The sequence below is a fragment of the Acanthopagrus latus genome, chromosome 6 (assembly GCF_904848185.1).
Source record: "Acanthopagrus latus isolate v.2019 chromosome 6, fAcaLat1.1, whole genome shotgun sequence".
Lineage (NCBI taxonomy): Eukaryota > Metazoa > Chordata > Actinopteri > Spariformes > Sparidae > Acanthopagrus > Acanthopagrus latus.
The window spans coordinates 20,587,089-20,603,663 of NC_051044.1; the positions used below are offsets into that span (position 1 = coordinate 20,587,089).

At 44.5% G+C, this 16,575-nt stretch overlaps 1 protein-coding gene across 6 annotated transcripts in view; it reads left to right on the forward strand.

The window, feature by feature from the left end:
• ppfia4 (PTPRF interacting protein alpha 4) overlaps positions 1 to 16,575 on the forward strand; it is a 59,422-nt gene that overhangs the window by 40,020 nt on the left and 2,827 nt on the right. For 3 of the 6 annotated variants that reach the window (XR_005075756.1, XM_037102323.1, XM_037102326.1), the window contains 26 exons: positions 517 to 591; positions 1,049 to 1,120; positions 2,421 to 2,642; positions 3,580 to 3,714; positions 4,316 to 4,450; positions 4,603 to 4,686; positions 5,526 to 5,657; positions 5,799 to 5,861; positions 7,261 to 7,352; positions 7,460 to 7,589; positions 8,753 to 8,949; positions 9,544 to 9,772; positions 9,863 to 9,898; positions 9,980 to 10,101; positions 10,372 to 10,487; positions 10,581 to 10,662; positions 10,801 to 10,882; positions 11,086 to 11,286; positions 11,862 to 11,924; positions 12,272 to 12,298; positions 13,909 to 14,084; positions 14,322 to 14,419; positions 15,106 to 15,281; positions 15,909 to 15,977; positions 16,076 to 16,262; positions 16,408 to 16,505. Coding sequence is in view for 5 of the 6 variants with exons in the window: in XM_037102323.1 (XP_036958218.1) it covers positions 517 to 591; positions 1,049 to 1,120; positions 2,421 to 2,642; positions 3,580 to 3,714; positions 4,316 to 4,450; positions 4,603 to 4,686; positions 5,526 to 5,657; positions 5,799 to 5,861; positions 7,261 to 7,352; positions 7,460 to 7,589; positions 8,753 to 8,949; positions 9,544 to 9,772; positions 9,863 to 9,898; positions 9,980 to 10,101; positions 10,372 to 10,487; positions 10,581 to 10,662; positions 10,801 to 10,882; positions 11,086 to 11,286; positions 11,862 to 11,924; positions 12,272 to 12,298; positions 13,909 to 14,084; positions 14,322 to 14,419; positions 15,106 to 15,281; positions 15,909 to 15,977; positions 16,076 to 16,262; positions 16,408 to 16,466 (3,060 nt within the window). In the remaining variant the exon portion in view is untranslated. The remainder of the gene's footprint in view (positions 1 to 516; positions 592 to 1,048; positions 1,121 to 2,420; positions 2,643 to 3,579; positions 3,715 to 4,315; positions 4,451 to 4,602; positions 4,687 to 5,525; positions 5,658 to 5,798; positions 5,862 to 7,260; positions 7,353 to 7,459; positions 7,590 to 8,752; positions 8,950 to 9,543; positions 9,773 to 9,862; positions 9,899 to 9,979; positions 10,102 to 10,371; positions 10,488 to 10,580; positions 10,663 to 10,800; positions 10,883 to 11,085; positions 11,287 to 11,861; positions 11,925 to 12,271; positions 12,299 to 13,908; positions 14,085 to 14,321; positions 14,420 to 15,105; positions 15,282 to 15,908; positions 15,978 to 16,075; positions 16,263 to 16,407; positions 16,506 to 16,575) is intronic. The other 3 variants (XM_037102324.1, XM_037102325.1, XM_037102327.1) reach the window with 3 other exon arrangements.

A 16,575-nucleotide genomic window follows, 5' to 3' on the forward strand; every position in this document is an offset into this window, starting at 1 on the left:
TTTGAAAGAAATCTATTTGATTGACTATCAAAAAAACTATCTGAACTGACCAGGCTTAAAATTGGTTGACCTATAGTATACAGTATAGAGGTCACTGTAAATAGAGTTGTAGTGTAGAGAGTTCACTTATTCTGGTACTTTCAACACTCAAGTACATTTAATATCAGATACCTGGTGAAAGTACTAACCATATTGGTGGCTTAAGCTTTTAGTATTTTACCAAATATCTTTAATTGTACTCAAGTATGACTTTTGGGTACTTTTTCACAACACTGAAAATATGATGTGGTGATCATTTCATAGCTTCTTTGTTTAATTAAGGTAAAAAGCCACTGAACCACAAATTTAGCATTTCTAATAGAAAATACCAACAAAGGCAGTTTAAAAACATGAGTTGCGAGTCAAACAAACAAATATCTTTCTATTTTCTTATATATATTATATAGTTATTTTGTCCTCATGTCTCTCGACTTTGTCTCAATATGTGTGTTCTTGGTGTGTGTGTGTGTGTGTCAGGTACGTGAGAGGCTTCGGGTGGCTCTGGAGAGGGTCTCCACCCTTGAGGGACAGCTAGCAAGTACCACGCAAGAGGTAAGATGTGTGAATGTGTGTGTTCATTTGTGTGTGTGTGTGTGTGTGTGTGTGTACGTTGCTGTGTGTGCTTATTTGTAAGTGAAACATCTGTTCGGTCCCTAAAATGATGCAAAATATTCATAGCAGAGTCGGGAAAAGCAGAATACCCAGTGTGTTATATCAGATTTAAAGCCACAGTTTGTTAAGTTGCAATGATCACACTGTTTTCTAAGAAGGTCAGACACTCGCTCCTCTATCCTGAGCATGATTCATTTTTGTAGTTGTTTAAATGCGGTAGAGAATGTTGTCTGAAGGCAGACGCTGGCAGCCTGAGAGCCAGGCTTCCCTTTGAGAGGCTGAGTTTTGTTCTTGGATTCACTGAGGGAGGGAGACAGAAAAAGATAGTAAATGTGTGAGTTCGCTCATTGATCTTTTTTTCCTTTTTTTTCCCTGTCTTTTTTAATCTACATTTCAGTTGAACATGGTGAGACAAAGGAAGGACGGTGACTCAGTGGAGCGAACAGATGGATCCAAACCTACATGGAAGGTCTTCCTGGCTGTGTGATTGTTTTTCTGCTCTGTGCTTTATCTCATGTCTGCCTGTACTATCCGTCTGTCTGGCTGTCACTCACTGTCTCAGTATCTGATTTCTGTCTTGCTTCCACACATTTACACACACATACGCAGGGTGGGTTGTTGGAGCACAAATCCTCCTTTAACTTTCTGATGATCCTGATAACTTGAAGCTCTTGCTCTCCATTTGAGCCCTGTCCTCCATGGTTTCAGGACATCCCTGAAACGAGCACACATTATGTAACTGTGTCTGGGTCTGTCCACGGGGAGTAACAAACCTCCCCGTAATTAAACAGCAGAGCCTGTTTGTGTCCGGATGGAAATCGCCTCCCTCTGTACAGGCCGGGGCTGCCGAGGAGACTTTTTCGCAGCTTGAGATTCTCTTACTTTGGCTCCTCTTTCTGTGGGCTAAGGTTGAAGAGAGCAGAAATGAGTGTCAGTATAGAGTATTTTATTTAAAGGAATGATTCAAAAATCAATAACTTAGTATTAAGAAGTGATGACAGCAAGGGCATCAAAGCATGGCAGAGTGAGAGGAGAAGGGGAAGAGAGTGTAGTTCAGATGTCCAAAGTTTGTGCGAACACATTTTTATCCAGCCAGCACGCTTTAGGTGGCATTTTTAATTCAGTATCCATAAAATTGTCATGACCATATGTACCTTTTCAGCAGGAACCCTTACCAACACTATCTCAGAGCCATGTCGTACCTGATTGCTACACATTGTCAGTCAGACGGGACTGTACAATGCTATTTCTAAAGTCCCTGGGAGTAAATCTAATGAGTTTATCTGGTTAAATTATGCACAATTGCACAAATCACCAGGTGTGTTCTTTATTACACGGCTTCAGACCATTTAGCCCTCGTTCCCCCCAGTGTTTCACACTATGTTTATGTTTCTGTAAGGTATTCATGAGCAGGCAAAACTGGAACATGAGGGAGCAGAGGGGGTCCTGCTAACTTTGTTTGCCCACTGTGTTGCCTGTCTGAATATGTGTCCCCGAAGGTTTGTTTAATTAAGGCCCTGGAATTAACTGCACTTTGAGCTGAGGAGAAGAGAAACAACATCAAAACAACATGGCAGCCTAACCTCGCACAAACCCACCCTCCTATGCACAACACTTCTCTATCTAGGTCATCCAACTTTATCAGTTCTCCAACAACTCTCGATACCCCTCCACCCATACGCCTTTTCCTACATGCCCCAGTCCTAGACTACATTTTATGTGAGAATGTGCGCATACATGTCCATTAATGTTGAGCGTCTCCCTTACAGAGACTGCCCAATGGCTCAATAGACGCACACGACGACAGCAGCCGGGTGTCTGAGCTTCAGGAGCTGCTGGATAGGACCAATAAGGAGCTGGCTCAGAGCCGCGAGCACTCCGTCACTCTCAACGCCCGCATGGCCGAGCTCGAGGCTGAGCTCACGAACGCACGCAGAGAACTGAGTCGCAGCGAGGAGCTGTCGATCAAACAACAGAGGGAACAGAGAGAGGTGAGGGGAGAGGATAAATGTGCTTTTTTTTCTGGGGGCAAGCACCGAGGACAGCAGGCTTCATAAACTTGGAACTTTTTTGAAGTTAAAAGCTCATAAAGTGTTGCAGTTTTGCTGGAAAAAAAACAGAACCATATTAACACATCACTATATCATTATATAAAAAAACACAGCTTTGTTGCCCATGCCACTGAGAGTTCTCATTCCACAAAGAAACTGTAGGTGATAGCAGATGGCTAAAAACAGTGTTGTGTTGTTGTGACACCACCAGAGTCATACAAGATGAGTTGTGAGCATTTGAGGGAGGTTTGCTGAAGCTCATTTAGTCAAAGTTGGAGTCCCTGTCTGTTTATTGTAACTGCCATGTTTTGCTTGATGATTATGAAGCAAGACCATGAATATTTCAAGTGCCCCTCCAGACAGAAATAAAAACATTTTTCTGTCTGAGCTTGTTAAAGCAACATTATGTAGAAATCAGCATTTGTGCAGTTTGGCGCTGCTCACAGTTTCAGCGACACCACTGTTGTAAATAGAAAAGCCAGGTCTGGAAGTTTGTCAAGCAATATGAGCAGTAACCACGTAGTCTTCTGACAAAGCCATTAATGGAATACTTAACTTCTAACTGAAAAATAGGAGCTCAGGCATTTGCATTCTGTGAATACCGTATTTGCTTGATTTGTTTGTTTATTTGTGTGCTGTTGATGGAAATTATTGTCAGTCCAGGTTAGCTGATACACATTTGAGTCATTTTCTTGCCATTACATAATGGTAAAGTACACATATTTCCCCTATATCAACCACAGAAATACGAGATACAGTACAGATGATGTCTATTAAATCAGAAAATTGTACAATGGTCATGACTTTTGGCCTCATAGTCACTTTTTTATTATATAATTGTTTCCCTGTTTTTGTTTTTGCACCTCTGCAATCACAGAGAGAGGATATGGAGGAGAGGATAACAACTTTAGAGAAACGCTACCTGGCTGCTCAGCGGGAGACAACGCACATCCACGACCTCAATGACAAACTGGAGAATGAGCTGGCCACCAAGGACTCGCTGCACCGACAGGTGACCTGCACACACTAACCCTGTGTATAAAAGATCACAGTGTGCATGATGGACATTTGTACTGGCTGCAGTAAAAAACTGTCATTCAGAGATAACTGGGGGGGGGTCACTTGAAATGGATGCTAGCTGTTTCACTTAATGTCTCTGTTAAATTAAACTAAGGTAATTCCACCTGATTTAGATTTAAGCACTTGCTTTTTAATTAAGTCTGACATAAGGACTAAATCAATATTTATAAATGTGCTGTGTCATTATTCTGCTGTAATCAGGCTTCTTTAGGTGTGTTACAATGAGTGAAGTGACAGCAAAAATTGATTATTGGAGATGCATTTTCATATTTATGCATTTTTGTATGTAAGGTATTGAAGAATATTATTGTCAGAGCAGCTAGATGAGCATCTCCAAGGTTCATGTGTAGTTCAGGGTGAATCTGGGTTCATCCTGCGAGTGGGGAATACCAGGAACACCATCATAATTTGTGCCCGTGTGGCGTGTCCTTGATACTTGCTGGCTGCACAGCACCGATTACATTGCTCATGTGATCGCACCGATGTCTCTCTTCTGTCTTTGCGTGTGTTTTATGTGTGCATGTGTGAGTCAGAGCGAGGAGAAGGTGCGCCAGCTGCAGGAGATGCTGGAGATGGCAGAGCAGCGGCTGGCTCAGACCATGAGGAAGGCTGAGACGCTGCCAGAGGTGGAGGCTGAACTTGCGCAGAGAGTGGCAGCACTTTCCAAGGTAACACAAACACACACGCACAGAAAACATGGCAGATGAGAATGAGTGATATGAATTCACAGGATGCAGAAGCGGATATACATATGAACACATTTGCAGAGCTCATGTGTACAGAGGCAGCTTCACTTATATGCAAGTGTCTCCCCCTGCAGGCTGAGGAGCGCCATGGCAATGTGGAAGAGCGGCTCAGACAGCTGGAGTCACAACTGGAGGAGAAGAACCAAGAGCTAGGAAGGGTGTGTGTGTGTGTGTGTGTGTGGGTGGGTGGGTGTATGTGTGTGTGAGTGTGCATGTGTGCGTGTGTGCAGCAGCCCTGCAGGGTTTCTCTGACCTCTCACTATGATGTGCCCATGTGTATCTGTGTGTGTGTGTGTGCGTGTACATGTGTGTGTGTGTGTGTGTGTGTGTGGGCTGATGCTTCACATTAGTTGGACGCCTTGGCTCTGTGCTCTCTCATGCATACTCACGTGCACACACACACACACACACACACACACACACACACACACACACACAGGACAGACGCACATATGAAGAGCTCTCCATTTTCCCGGTGCATTGTTGCATGAATTTGAACCAAATCCACGTATCATGCTGCAACACCCCCCCACCCCCGCCCCCTCCCATAAGACTGATTGGCTGCTATCTTTAGACTCTGAATAATTCACGCTAGGCTAATTTCTACCTCTCCCTCTGTGATCTCATGACTATATTTAGTTAAAGGAGCTCTCTGAGGATGCAGATTTGTGTTTGTGTGTGTCTGTGTTAATTTCCTTTAATGAAATTACTGCAGGGCGCACATTAAGCACAGCGCTCTTCGTGTAAGAGAAGGCGTTTAACCCTTTTTCATCATCACGGTAAATGACTGTAATTAAATCATTCTGGCTGCGAGATCCATTGTTGGGGGAGAAGACCTATATCTGGCAGCTGGTGATCTTGGGCTAAATACACACTTCATCCTTTAATCCATGCAGAGATGCTTGATTAGCTGCATAAATGCACCCAAATGGAGCCTGTGTCAAAGAGAAAATTTGATGATGTCATTCCACCCCTCTCCCCCCCTTCCGCTCATCAGGCTCGTCAGAGAGAGAAAATGAATGAGGAGCACAACAAGCGTTTGTCAGACACCGTCGATCGTCTGCTCACCGAGTCCAATGAAAGACTGCAGCTCCATCTAAAGGAACGCATGGCCGCCCTGGAGGACAAGGCAAGGCCCGCGCGCACACATTTGTCGAAGAAGCAGCACATATTGTTGTTGTTATTGCCTCGCAGAACAGATGAATATACAGAAGCGCACGTCCTCCCTGGATCATTTGTTTTGACACGCTTTCGTGATTTTCTCGTCCAGAACTCCCTCATTCAGGACCTCGAGAACTGCCAGAAACAGCTTGAAGAGTTCCACCACACCAGGGTCAGTAAGACTTGAATGAGTCACCCAATCTGAAAAACTGAGAACTACAACGCTCTCCTCACAATTGATATGACCCAGACAGTACAGTTCATCACCAACACCAACTTAAACATCAAACTCAGGGACTTTCTTGTATTCGCTCTCGTTCTCTTGTATTGAACCAAACATGACATATTTAGAGACACAGATCAAGATGAATTACTGTTACAACACTGGAAACCTTAATGAGAAGTAGCAGGCTTTACAGAAGCTCACAGACATCAATTAAAGAGGGAGACGCTTCAATGTCTGAATCTCAGTTGTGCTGCGGCGTCACAGGGATCGCAGAAAACTGCAGGAGACACGTGCAGACAGCAGAACGTAGCCTATATTACCCAAGAATAATTTCCACAAAAATATTAATTCAAGCACTTGATGTACAATGATCATTATTTATGTCTATTGGCAAAAAATTCAAAGGCCTTGATATCTGTTCCTTTAAATTCACAAACTTTCAAACATTTCAAGGACCTGCAGAAGCCCTGACAAGTGCTGTACATATGTAAAGAACGCTTCTGTGTAACTTGTACCTAAATATTCCAATGTTATGCTATTTTGAACTTTAATCTACACTGCAACGTTTCAGGAGGAAACACTATTTTTCATTCCATTTGATTGACTTGACAGCTGTGGCTGGATGCTACTTTGCAGATTAAAATTTTGCATTAAAAAACACTGGTTTTATAAACTTTAGGGGCATGATTAAAGGTAAAGCCAGCCAACCGTGTACACATTCATTAGTTAAATTAGCTTCATTCAAACAGCTGCAACATAAGTACGATGCTTACGCCCTTAAGAAAAATGAGACATTTTCGGAAAAGTTGTGAATTCGCCTTCTTCGCTAAAGTTACATGAGCGCTAAACATGAAGCAACAGTCTAGCTTGGCATAAAGACTGAAAACAGGGGGAAACAGCTATCCTGGCCCTGTCTAAAGCTCCAACTAACATGTCACATGACTACTTCGTGGCCGGCTTCGTGAAAAGTGAAATTTCGTTAACTTTGGACAGAGACAGATTTGCTGTTGCTTGCTTAGCTTACCAACCTGGCTGCTGCTGTTTTCATTTTTACTGAGCAGACATGAGAATGATATCAATCTTCTCATCTATCAACAAGAGCGCAAGTGTATTTCCCAAAATGTCCAATATAATAGACCATATAGCAACGACACCAAGGACCTTCCCTTGTGTAACGCCTGCTTTTACCTTCGATACTATAATAAGTGCATTTTACTAATAATACTGGACTTTTTACTAGTCCTTGAATATGTAATGACATGGTATTATAGGTCAGGTATTGTTACTTTAACTCAAGTACACAGTCTGAGTCTACTAGTCTCATAATGCCCCTTCTCTCCCTCAGGAACGTCTGATTGGAGAGATTGAGAAGTTGAGAAATGAGATCGACCATTTGAAACGTCGCAGTGGGGCGTTTGGAGATGGAACTCACCCACGGTACACACACACACCTCCTCCGCACACACAATGTCTCATTTCCACACCCTCTAACAAAGCCTTGTGTTCAGTATTGATGGTGAGCTATTTTGTGTGCATACTCTCAGGTCTCACCTGGGTAGCTCCAGCGACCTTCGCTTCTCAGTGGTGGAGGGTCAGGACGGCCACTACAGCACAACTGTGATCAGGCGGGCACAGAAGGGCAGGCTGTCGGCGCTACGAGACGACCCGAACAAGGTGCTGATAATGTCGTGATCGGGCCGAGACAACCCTACAGTTCCCCACATGCACATACAGACACTAACCAGGGCGGCCATATGTCAACTGCTGGTCTTCTAACCACATACAGCTCCTTTCAAGTGCTTTATCCAAGTTCACGTCTGCTTTGCTAATACGTGTCGGTGCTTGGCTGATGTATTATGAGCTTCATGCCTAACTTACCATTCTTCTACTAACCTCTCTGTCTCTCTGTCTCTCTTTCACCTGCTGCCATGGACATGCTGTCTGATGTAAGTTCCCTGTTCATCCATTTCTTCCTCATACTTCCACAAGTATTTTTACATGTATTGTATGTAGCAAAAAACTGATCAGTGTGTGTTGTTTTTAAAGGGACAGTTCACCCCAAAATAAAAACACATATTTTTCCTCTTACCTGTAGCGCTGGTTATCCATGTAGATTATTTTTGTTCGAGTTGCCTAGTTTTAGAGATATTAGGCAGGGAGATGGCTCCTTCTCTTGAATATAATGGAACTAAATGGAACTTGCCTTGGTGCTCAAAGTGCCAAAAAATCAATTTGGAACACTCAACAGAAATGTCTCTTTCAAGATATCATACCCGGGTTATTTAAGATAATCCACAGACATTGTGGTAAGCAGTTTCATGCAGGAACTATTTTCTCTCTACCAAACTTCTCTGTATCACGCGGAGAAGGAATCGTGCATCTGCTCATGGAGGAGATGTTAGTGCTGTGACTGGGTGGATGTCAACACTAATGGCAACATCCTCAGCTAGCTAGCTTAGTTAGCCCTGTTAGCTAGCCTCTCATCCATGAGTAATTGCACGCTTCCTTATGCACGGCGATATGGACAGAAAATAGCCCCTACATTTATATTTGAATTATCTTAGGTAACTGGGCCGCGATTTCTGGAAAAAAAGACATTGCTGTTGAGTTGTTTAAGTGTATTTTTTGGCACTGTTAGCACAACAGGTGCCAACTAGTTCCATTATACTCAAGAGAAAGCAGACATTTCAGTGGCCAATATCTACAAAAAACCTTAAAAACAAAACAGGGACAAATAGTACCCCAGAAAAAAAGGAAAATATGCATTTATTATTTTAGGCTGACATGTCTCTGTAAATGTATATGTTAAAGCTCATGTGTGTGTTTCTTGTGTACAGGTGTGTGCCGTTTTCGAACAGGACTACCCATCTCTGCGTGGCAGCGTCAGCCACCTCCTGGGCAGCGACATCGAGGCAGAGTCGGACCTGGATGATGACGTTAGCTCAGCCTTGCTCTCCCCAAGCGGCCAATCAGACGCTCAGACTCTCGCTCTCATGCTGCAGGAGCAGCTTGACGCTATCAACGAGGAGATAAGGTGCCAAATCACACGCACATTAGACTACAGCTCATGACAGTTTCATGATCCCCACGGGGAAAATGGGTCAATGCGGCAGCAAGAAACAGGACACAGATAAGAGGAGAACAAAGTATTAAAGATAATGCAATGAATAATTACAAGAAAAGGGACATTTTGAGGATAATACAGCAGATGAGGGTGCTGCTGTTGCTCGCTTAATGCAGTGGATGAAGGCCTGTGGCCAGACAGGATGCACCAGAGCTGATAGTGGCATTAGATATGGAGATGATAACATGCAGATAAGACTCCTCACTCTTCAGTTTTGTTTCCAGCTGGAAGACAACACTGTTTATTGCAGTTTACAGTAAACAAGGTCCTCCTGTGACACCTCAGAATATGCTCCTGGTGAGGAGATGCAAAATAGATGCTGATTATGCTGCCGAGGAACCAGACTCCCTCGAAGTAATAGAAATAATTTCTGTACAATAGAAATCAAACTAAGTGCTTATATTATGACATTTCTCCATACAAAGACTTTTATCATGGACTGAAATGGATGTATGATTTGTTCAGTGTTCAGAGATAATTATGTATGTGTGCATGTTTGTGCAGGATGATCCAGGTGGAGAGAGAGTCGGCAGACCTCCGCTCAGACGAGATCGAGTCCCGCGTGAACAGCGGCAGCATGGATGGACTCAATGTGACGCTCCGACCCCGCGCCCTGCCCACTTCCGCCACCGCCCAGTCCCTGGCATCATCCTCCTCCCCTCCCACTAGTGGCCACTCCACGCCAAAACACCACTCACGCAATGCCAGCCACCATCTAGGCATCATGACTCTGGTCAGGGACCACACATTGTCACAAAAACAGCAGTATGTCCGTTGCAAAAAGCTGCATGAGTAACTGTGTGTTGTTTTTTTCGTCACATAGCCGAGCGACTTGAGGAAACACCGCAGGAAAGTAGCAGTAAGTTTGCGAGCATGACTCAAATTGCACAACTTTTTCTGTGGCTTTCGTGTCTGAACTGAGATGCTTTTGTGTCTCTAGTCTCCAGTGGAAGTGGACAAAGCTACAATCAAGTGTGAGACATCTCCCCCCTCATCTCCCCGCAGTTTACGCCTGGAAACCAATTTTGCCCAGTTCACAGGCAGTCTAGAGGATGGACGAGGGTAAACACAGACACACACACACACACACACACACACACACACACACACATACACACACACCACAGAGGTAGCACAGTAAGATAAATCAACACCAGTACAGACTCCATTTCGACCTTCCGAGATCAGCTTTTGACAGATCCTTAATATGTTGAAGACTGTTGTTGCTGGAATAGGATTAGGATACACACAAAAGCAATTCCTTTCATTGCTTATTAATAGTAGAGAATCATATATCATCTTTCGGTGTAACACAGTTTGCTCTGTTTGCAGCAAGCCGAAGAAAGGCATCAAGTCTTCTATTGGCCGATTGTTTGGGAAGAAGGAGAAGGGGGGTCGAATGGAACCGACTGTAGGCAGAGATGGACAGACTCTACCAGCCCTTACAGGTCCTCTGCCTAATCTAAATACCCTGCACCAACACTGAGGCAGACAGTGTGATACACAGAGGTATAAATCAACACTATTTTGCTGTATTTCAGACTTTGAGATGGGCATCGGTGACTCTATGACTCTGGGAAAACTGGGCACGCAGGCGGAGAGAGACCGCAGGATGAAGAAAAAGTAAATGCTTCCTTTTCTTACTCTGACTTTGTGTGTCTTCTCCTGTCCTTTTTACTTTAATGAATTCACAAAAGACATTTCTCGGGTAACTCTCGCTTCCTTCTGTCTTTCTTTGATAATTTTTAAATCCCTTGTTAGGCACGAGCTTCTGGAAGACGCCAGGAAAAGAGGTCTGGCATTTGCCCAGTGGGACGGCCCTACTGTTGTCTCCTGGCTAGAGGTACTCCCCTAATCTACTTTTATGTCTGCCAGCCATAAATTCTCACAAAACCTCTCTTTGTCTTTACGTCAGGCTTCTACTAGATGTAATACAAAACGTAATACAGTGATATCAAACACTAGACACATTATTACTGCACTCCCTGCACCCTTCTATCCAGTCACACTGGAGCAGATGTTGAATATCTTGATGACTCTCACCAGCTGTGGGTGGGTATGCCGGCGTGGTATGTGGCGGCCTGCCGTGCCAACGTGAAGAGTGGAGCCATCATGTCAGCTCTGTCGGACACAGAGATCCAGCGGGAGATTGGCATCAGCAACCCTCTGCACCGACTCAAACTCCGCCTTGCCATCCAGGAGATGGTCTCCCTCACCAGCCCGTCAGCACCACTCACCTCCAGAACGGTACAGCAAACACACCGCCACATGATCACGCACACAACCGTTTCTTCATGCATGTAAACATACACACACAGATAAATAATTGGGCACATGAACTTGCAAAGAATTGATTCGGTATTGTGGATATGAACACATTCGATGCACAAAACACTCAAAAACCTCCTCCACTTTTGGGCTTAACCCTAACTCTGCACCCTGGGGCGATGACTCCTCACTTTTCTTTTATTTTGCTCTTCACGCCAGAGGCTTGGTTTATGACTTTCGACTGACTTGTCGTTCTCTGCTGCCATAAATTGCATGAGGTTCTGAGGGAAAACGACTCACAAATAGTGCCAGATATAGCAACAAGCTACCTGCCTGAAATACACTTCCCCCCCTAGGCATCACTCAACACAATGTTTGTCTGTGTGTGTGTGTGTGTGTGTGTGTGTGTGTGTGTGTGTGTGTGTGTGTGTGTGTGTGTGTGTGTGTGTGCGCATGCGTGACGGGGTGTGTATGTGTGAAAATGTACGCTTGTGTGTGTGTGTGTGTGTGTGTGTTTGTGTTTGTGTTTGGGTGTGTTTTTGTCCTCTGAGCAGTCCTCCGGAAATGTGTGGGTGACTCATGAAGAGATGGAGAACCTGGCTTCCTCCACCAAAGCGGTCAGTACCATCTGGGTGCTCCCCTCCCAGCCTAACCCCCCCCCACCCACCAAACACTCTCTCACACTCACACTGTCCCCACCACGACACACATATGTCCTCTCCCGGAAGACCCCTTTAAATACCCACGACATCACACACGCATTTATGCATTTTTTGTACTCGTGCTGGTATTTGTGTGTGGGCGGTGTAACTGTGATAACCTGTGGTCATGTGGTCTGTGTCGACAGTTAGCTGATGTGATTGAAGGTTAACTGCAGAGTAAAAGCTAAGTGAGGAATGTTTGTCCTTTGTTTATCATCTGTCTCTCTAACCTTGGATATTTTCTGTACCATGCTGCCACTCAGGACAATGAGGAGGGCAGCTGGGCCCAGGTGAGGTCACTGATCTGCTAACATCTGTCTGCACACACTCTGAAACTGTGCCCACCCTCTTCACATGTGTGCTGTTCACACATGCACATATACTTGTATTTGACTAAAAGAGGGCGGCCAATTCATAATCTGTAAAGTATTAAGTATAGCATCAGACAAACAGTATTTTATACCCCAGATTTTTTTTCCTCAGGATTCATACATTATTACCCAAGAGACAAAACAAAACAAAATCAATGTCAAACAAATTCACAATTTTAAAGAGATCTGTTAAGCTAGGTAGCATCAAGTGTGGCTAGAAAAGTATGTCCTCTTGTGGTGTTTGTGAACGGACCCTTTATCATATATATAAAACTATGCAACCATCAAATATTTTAGCAATTTGCGTGTTTATCTGTGTTACGCGGCTACATCACCATGGTCCACCTACGCAGCTGTTTTCATAGTCTACCTGTTTGGAGTTTGAATTCAGCTGATGTTGATGTTATTATTACATTGTATTGTGGCATAGCTGACGGTGCGTTCCTCAATCCAGTCTGATGTTCTGCTCTAAAATAAGGGTGTGGCCTGAATTAACGGGAGAACTGAAGTGAAAATGGATAAAATATACATGTTCCTGTTAATATTTACTATAATACAAAATGTTGCACCTCTTGTGATTGAGCTTGTAGTTGAGCTGACTCATATTATTGTAACAATACACCATTAAAAACACATTTTAGAATCGCAGGCTGCTTGCTAGCTAAGAGCTAACGTCACACACACAAACAGCTCATTCCTCTCTGTTCACGTGTGTTGAATTATTCAGGTTAATTTACTCATCAGTCCACAGTTTTTACATTTAGTTAGAACTGCCATTTTAGTAGCGAGTGTGGTGCTCTGAGTAATCAAACACTACATCCCAACAGGGCTCTGAATTTACGAACGGTCCAGTTTGTGCCAGAGTATGCTTCGGTGCTCAGAGTAACTATTTACGAGCACGCCCGTAAATGTCATCATTGAAAATGACATGGAGCTTGGTGACCTTGCCGACATCAATCTGTGAAGAGGTCCAATCAGAGAGAATGTCTAGATACACCTGCATGTTTGAGCAAAGCCTCTAAAGTTATGAGGTGCTCAAAATTCTACCATCCTGCACAGCTGTACTGATTCATGTTAAATTACTTACAGAATACCCAAGGTACATTTTTTTTTTTAGTTGTCACAACACATATTTTGACTTGTCTTAATGTGGAAAACACAGGTGTAACCTTATGAAATTAATTATGGCTCAGTTCCATTTAAGTTTCCCAGTAAGTAATGACAGTGAGCTGGCCTGCAGAATACCAGGGCCCTGGACCAATAATCTAAATAGAATGCTGCCATTTTTAATGTCATTAGTAACATACTTTCATACATTTTATGATAATTGTATTAATTTAGTTACACAAAATGACACCATTTCCATTTGTTTTACGACTTCAGCAGCTTTTGGGACCAAAGCAAATTGTTTTATTCACCAACAACAGTCCAGCGTCCACACATATATGTGCAGAACATAATCCTGAACACAGTCTCTCTCTTCTCCTCTTGCAACAGATTAGTAACATTATGTCCTCCTCTCCCTGTAGACTCTGGCATATGGTGACATGAATCATGAGTGGATAGGGAACGAGTGGCTGCCCAGCCTCGGTCTGCCTCAGTACCGCTCCTACTTCATGGAGTGTCTAGTGGACGCACGCATGCTGGACCACCTGACCAAGAAGGACCTGAGGAGCCACCTCAAGATGGTGGACAGCTTCCATAGGTCTGTAGTAAGAGTGATTAGCTTATCTGCTGTTTGATCACTGGAAACATAAGCAACGGAGATGACGAGGCTAATGATAGGCATATGTGCTTCTGTGTGGGTGTGGGTGTGTGTGTGTGTGTGTGCTTGTGTGTGTGTGTGGGTGTGGGTGTGTGTGTGTGTGTGTGTGTGTGTGTGTGTGTGTGTGTGTGTGTGTGAGCTTGTTTGTTCTGTCATGTTTGTGTGTGTGTGTACCAGGGCTAGTCTGCAGTATGGGATTATGTGCTTGAAGAGACTCAATTATGACAGGAAAGACCTGGAGCGCCGGAGAGAGGACAGCCAACACGACATGAAAGGTACACTTTACACTCACCCTGAAACGCACACAGTGACACACACACACGAACATGTTCCAACACTTGTTCACGGGAAAACACACATCCACAGTCTCATCAGGCCAGAGTACCACCTAGTGGTTGCACCTGATATTGTCAATTTGGCCTGAGCATCGAAAACAGCTGCACCCGAGACCGTCAAAAAGCCAACTGAAGCGGGCCTGCAGTCTTATGATCCAAAGCCCCACATACCAAGAGTAGACACACACACACACACACACACACACACACACACACACACACACACACACACACACTCTTAGATCCAGCCAGCCCTCTCGCCCTTTTGACCTTGAGTTCTGCACATGAACTTGACTCAGCTGTCATGTCAAATCACAATCGTGCCCTGTTTACACACACACACACACACACACACACACACACACACACACACACACACACACACACACGCCGCCTGTTCCAACTTGGAAAGCTGTGTGACAGCTGTGCTTTAAATGAACAAAGGGAGTGTGCCAGTGAGCTGACACTATATGGACATGCACATTATCTCTTTATCTCACTCTCTTTTTCCTTCTCTTTCTAGCTCCCTTACTGGAAATCAAGTTGCTCTGGTTTGCTGGTAATGATGTGCTGACACTCTGTATGACATTGTTGTGACTCTGAGCCACTCTCCTCTTACTTTAAAGACGTGCTGGTGTGGACCAACGAGCAGGTGATCCACTGGGTCCTGTCCATTGGTCTGAGGGAGTACAGTGGCAACTTGTTGGAGAGTGGCGTCCACGGCGCACTCATCTCTCTGGATGAGACCTTCGACTACAGCAGTCTGGCGCTCATCCTGCAGATCCCTATGCAGAACACACAGGTGGTTAAAGAGGAAAACTGCAACTTTTCACACTCAGGACGCTTTGATTGAGCTGACCTGAGTGGGAGAAAGATATCAAGTCGTGTGATCCCAGGGCCTAGAAAATCTGAAGGTTGTACCAAGAATATTTGTTTTAGTTTGTTTTTATTCAACACTTTTCTTTCCCAGTTCTGTAAGCTTGTGGCCTTTCTGCAACCAGTCTATCTTCCAACAGTCACAGTTGTTGAGGTTTTTATGAGATTGGGTGATTTACTTTTAGTTGACGCAGTGGTTTGTGTGCAGTCAGCATTTACCCCTCCTGTCGGCTACGTGGTGCCAACATTTAGTCCTGCTTCAGATTCTGTATCAGTTGTTCTCAAATCAAAAGGCCTCTGTTGTGCTCACTCAGAATTCACTTGAAAGGATTTCCTGGCCACAGTACTCGCCCACAGTTTCACATTAACGGGTGAACAAAAGAACATGAAGGTTACTCCAGTCTACTAGAGGATTTCTTTAGTTTTATTTTACAAGTATTTCCAGAGCTTTCTTTGACATTTTGCCATCAGCTCCTGTTCATTTCTGCTCGGTTAAACCTCAGCTTTTTTACTCCGTGTCGTGCTGACAGAGGTTGCGTGTGCTGTTTTTCAGGCACGGCAGGTTCTGGAGAGGGAATTCAACAACCTGTTGGCCCTGGGGACTGACCGCCGACTAGAGGAGGTGACCTCTCACGCTGCTGCTATGATCAAATACAGTAGTGTCGGGAAAAAAAAGGGTAGAGAAATTGACTGACCTCACTTTCCTCTCTGTCTCTTTAGAGTGGGGATGACAAGACTTTTCGACGCTCTCCATCGTGGCGTAAGAGGTTTCGGGCACGCGAGGGAGGGGCGGGGCTGGGCATGATGGCGGGCTCCATGGAAACGCTGCCTGCTGGCTTCCGCATGCCCTCCATGTCCATGCCCCCCTCTGTGAACTTGATGCCCAAGAAACAGCTCCAGCCTGAAGGTGCGTTACAATACTAACCAAACTCCACTACTACGACTTGTGTATTCTTCTCTGTGTTTTCTATTTGGCTTCTTTCTGCTTGTCCTGACGGACTAACTGCATGCTGTGTCCTTTCTGTCCACGCTGTGCTCAAAACCATCTCAAGCTCCTCCCCCGGCGCCCCCGAGACTCGACCCCTCGGCCGTGCGGACCTATTCATGCTAACTTCTCTCTGCTTACTAACAGGAGCGCTAATGCTAACAGGTAAGCTAACAAACCACTACTTGGTACTGCTGAACTCGCAGGTCAGTGCGCTTTTAACCAGCATTGTCCA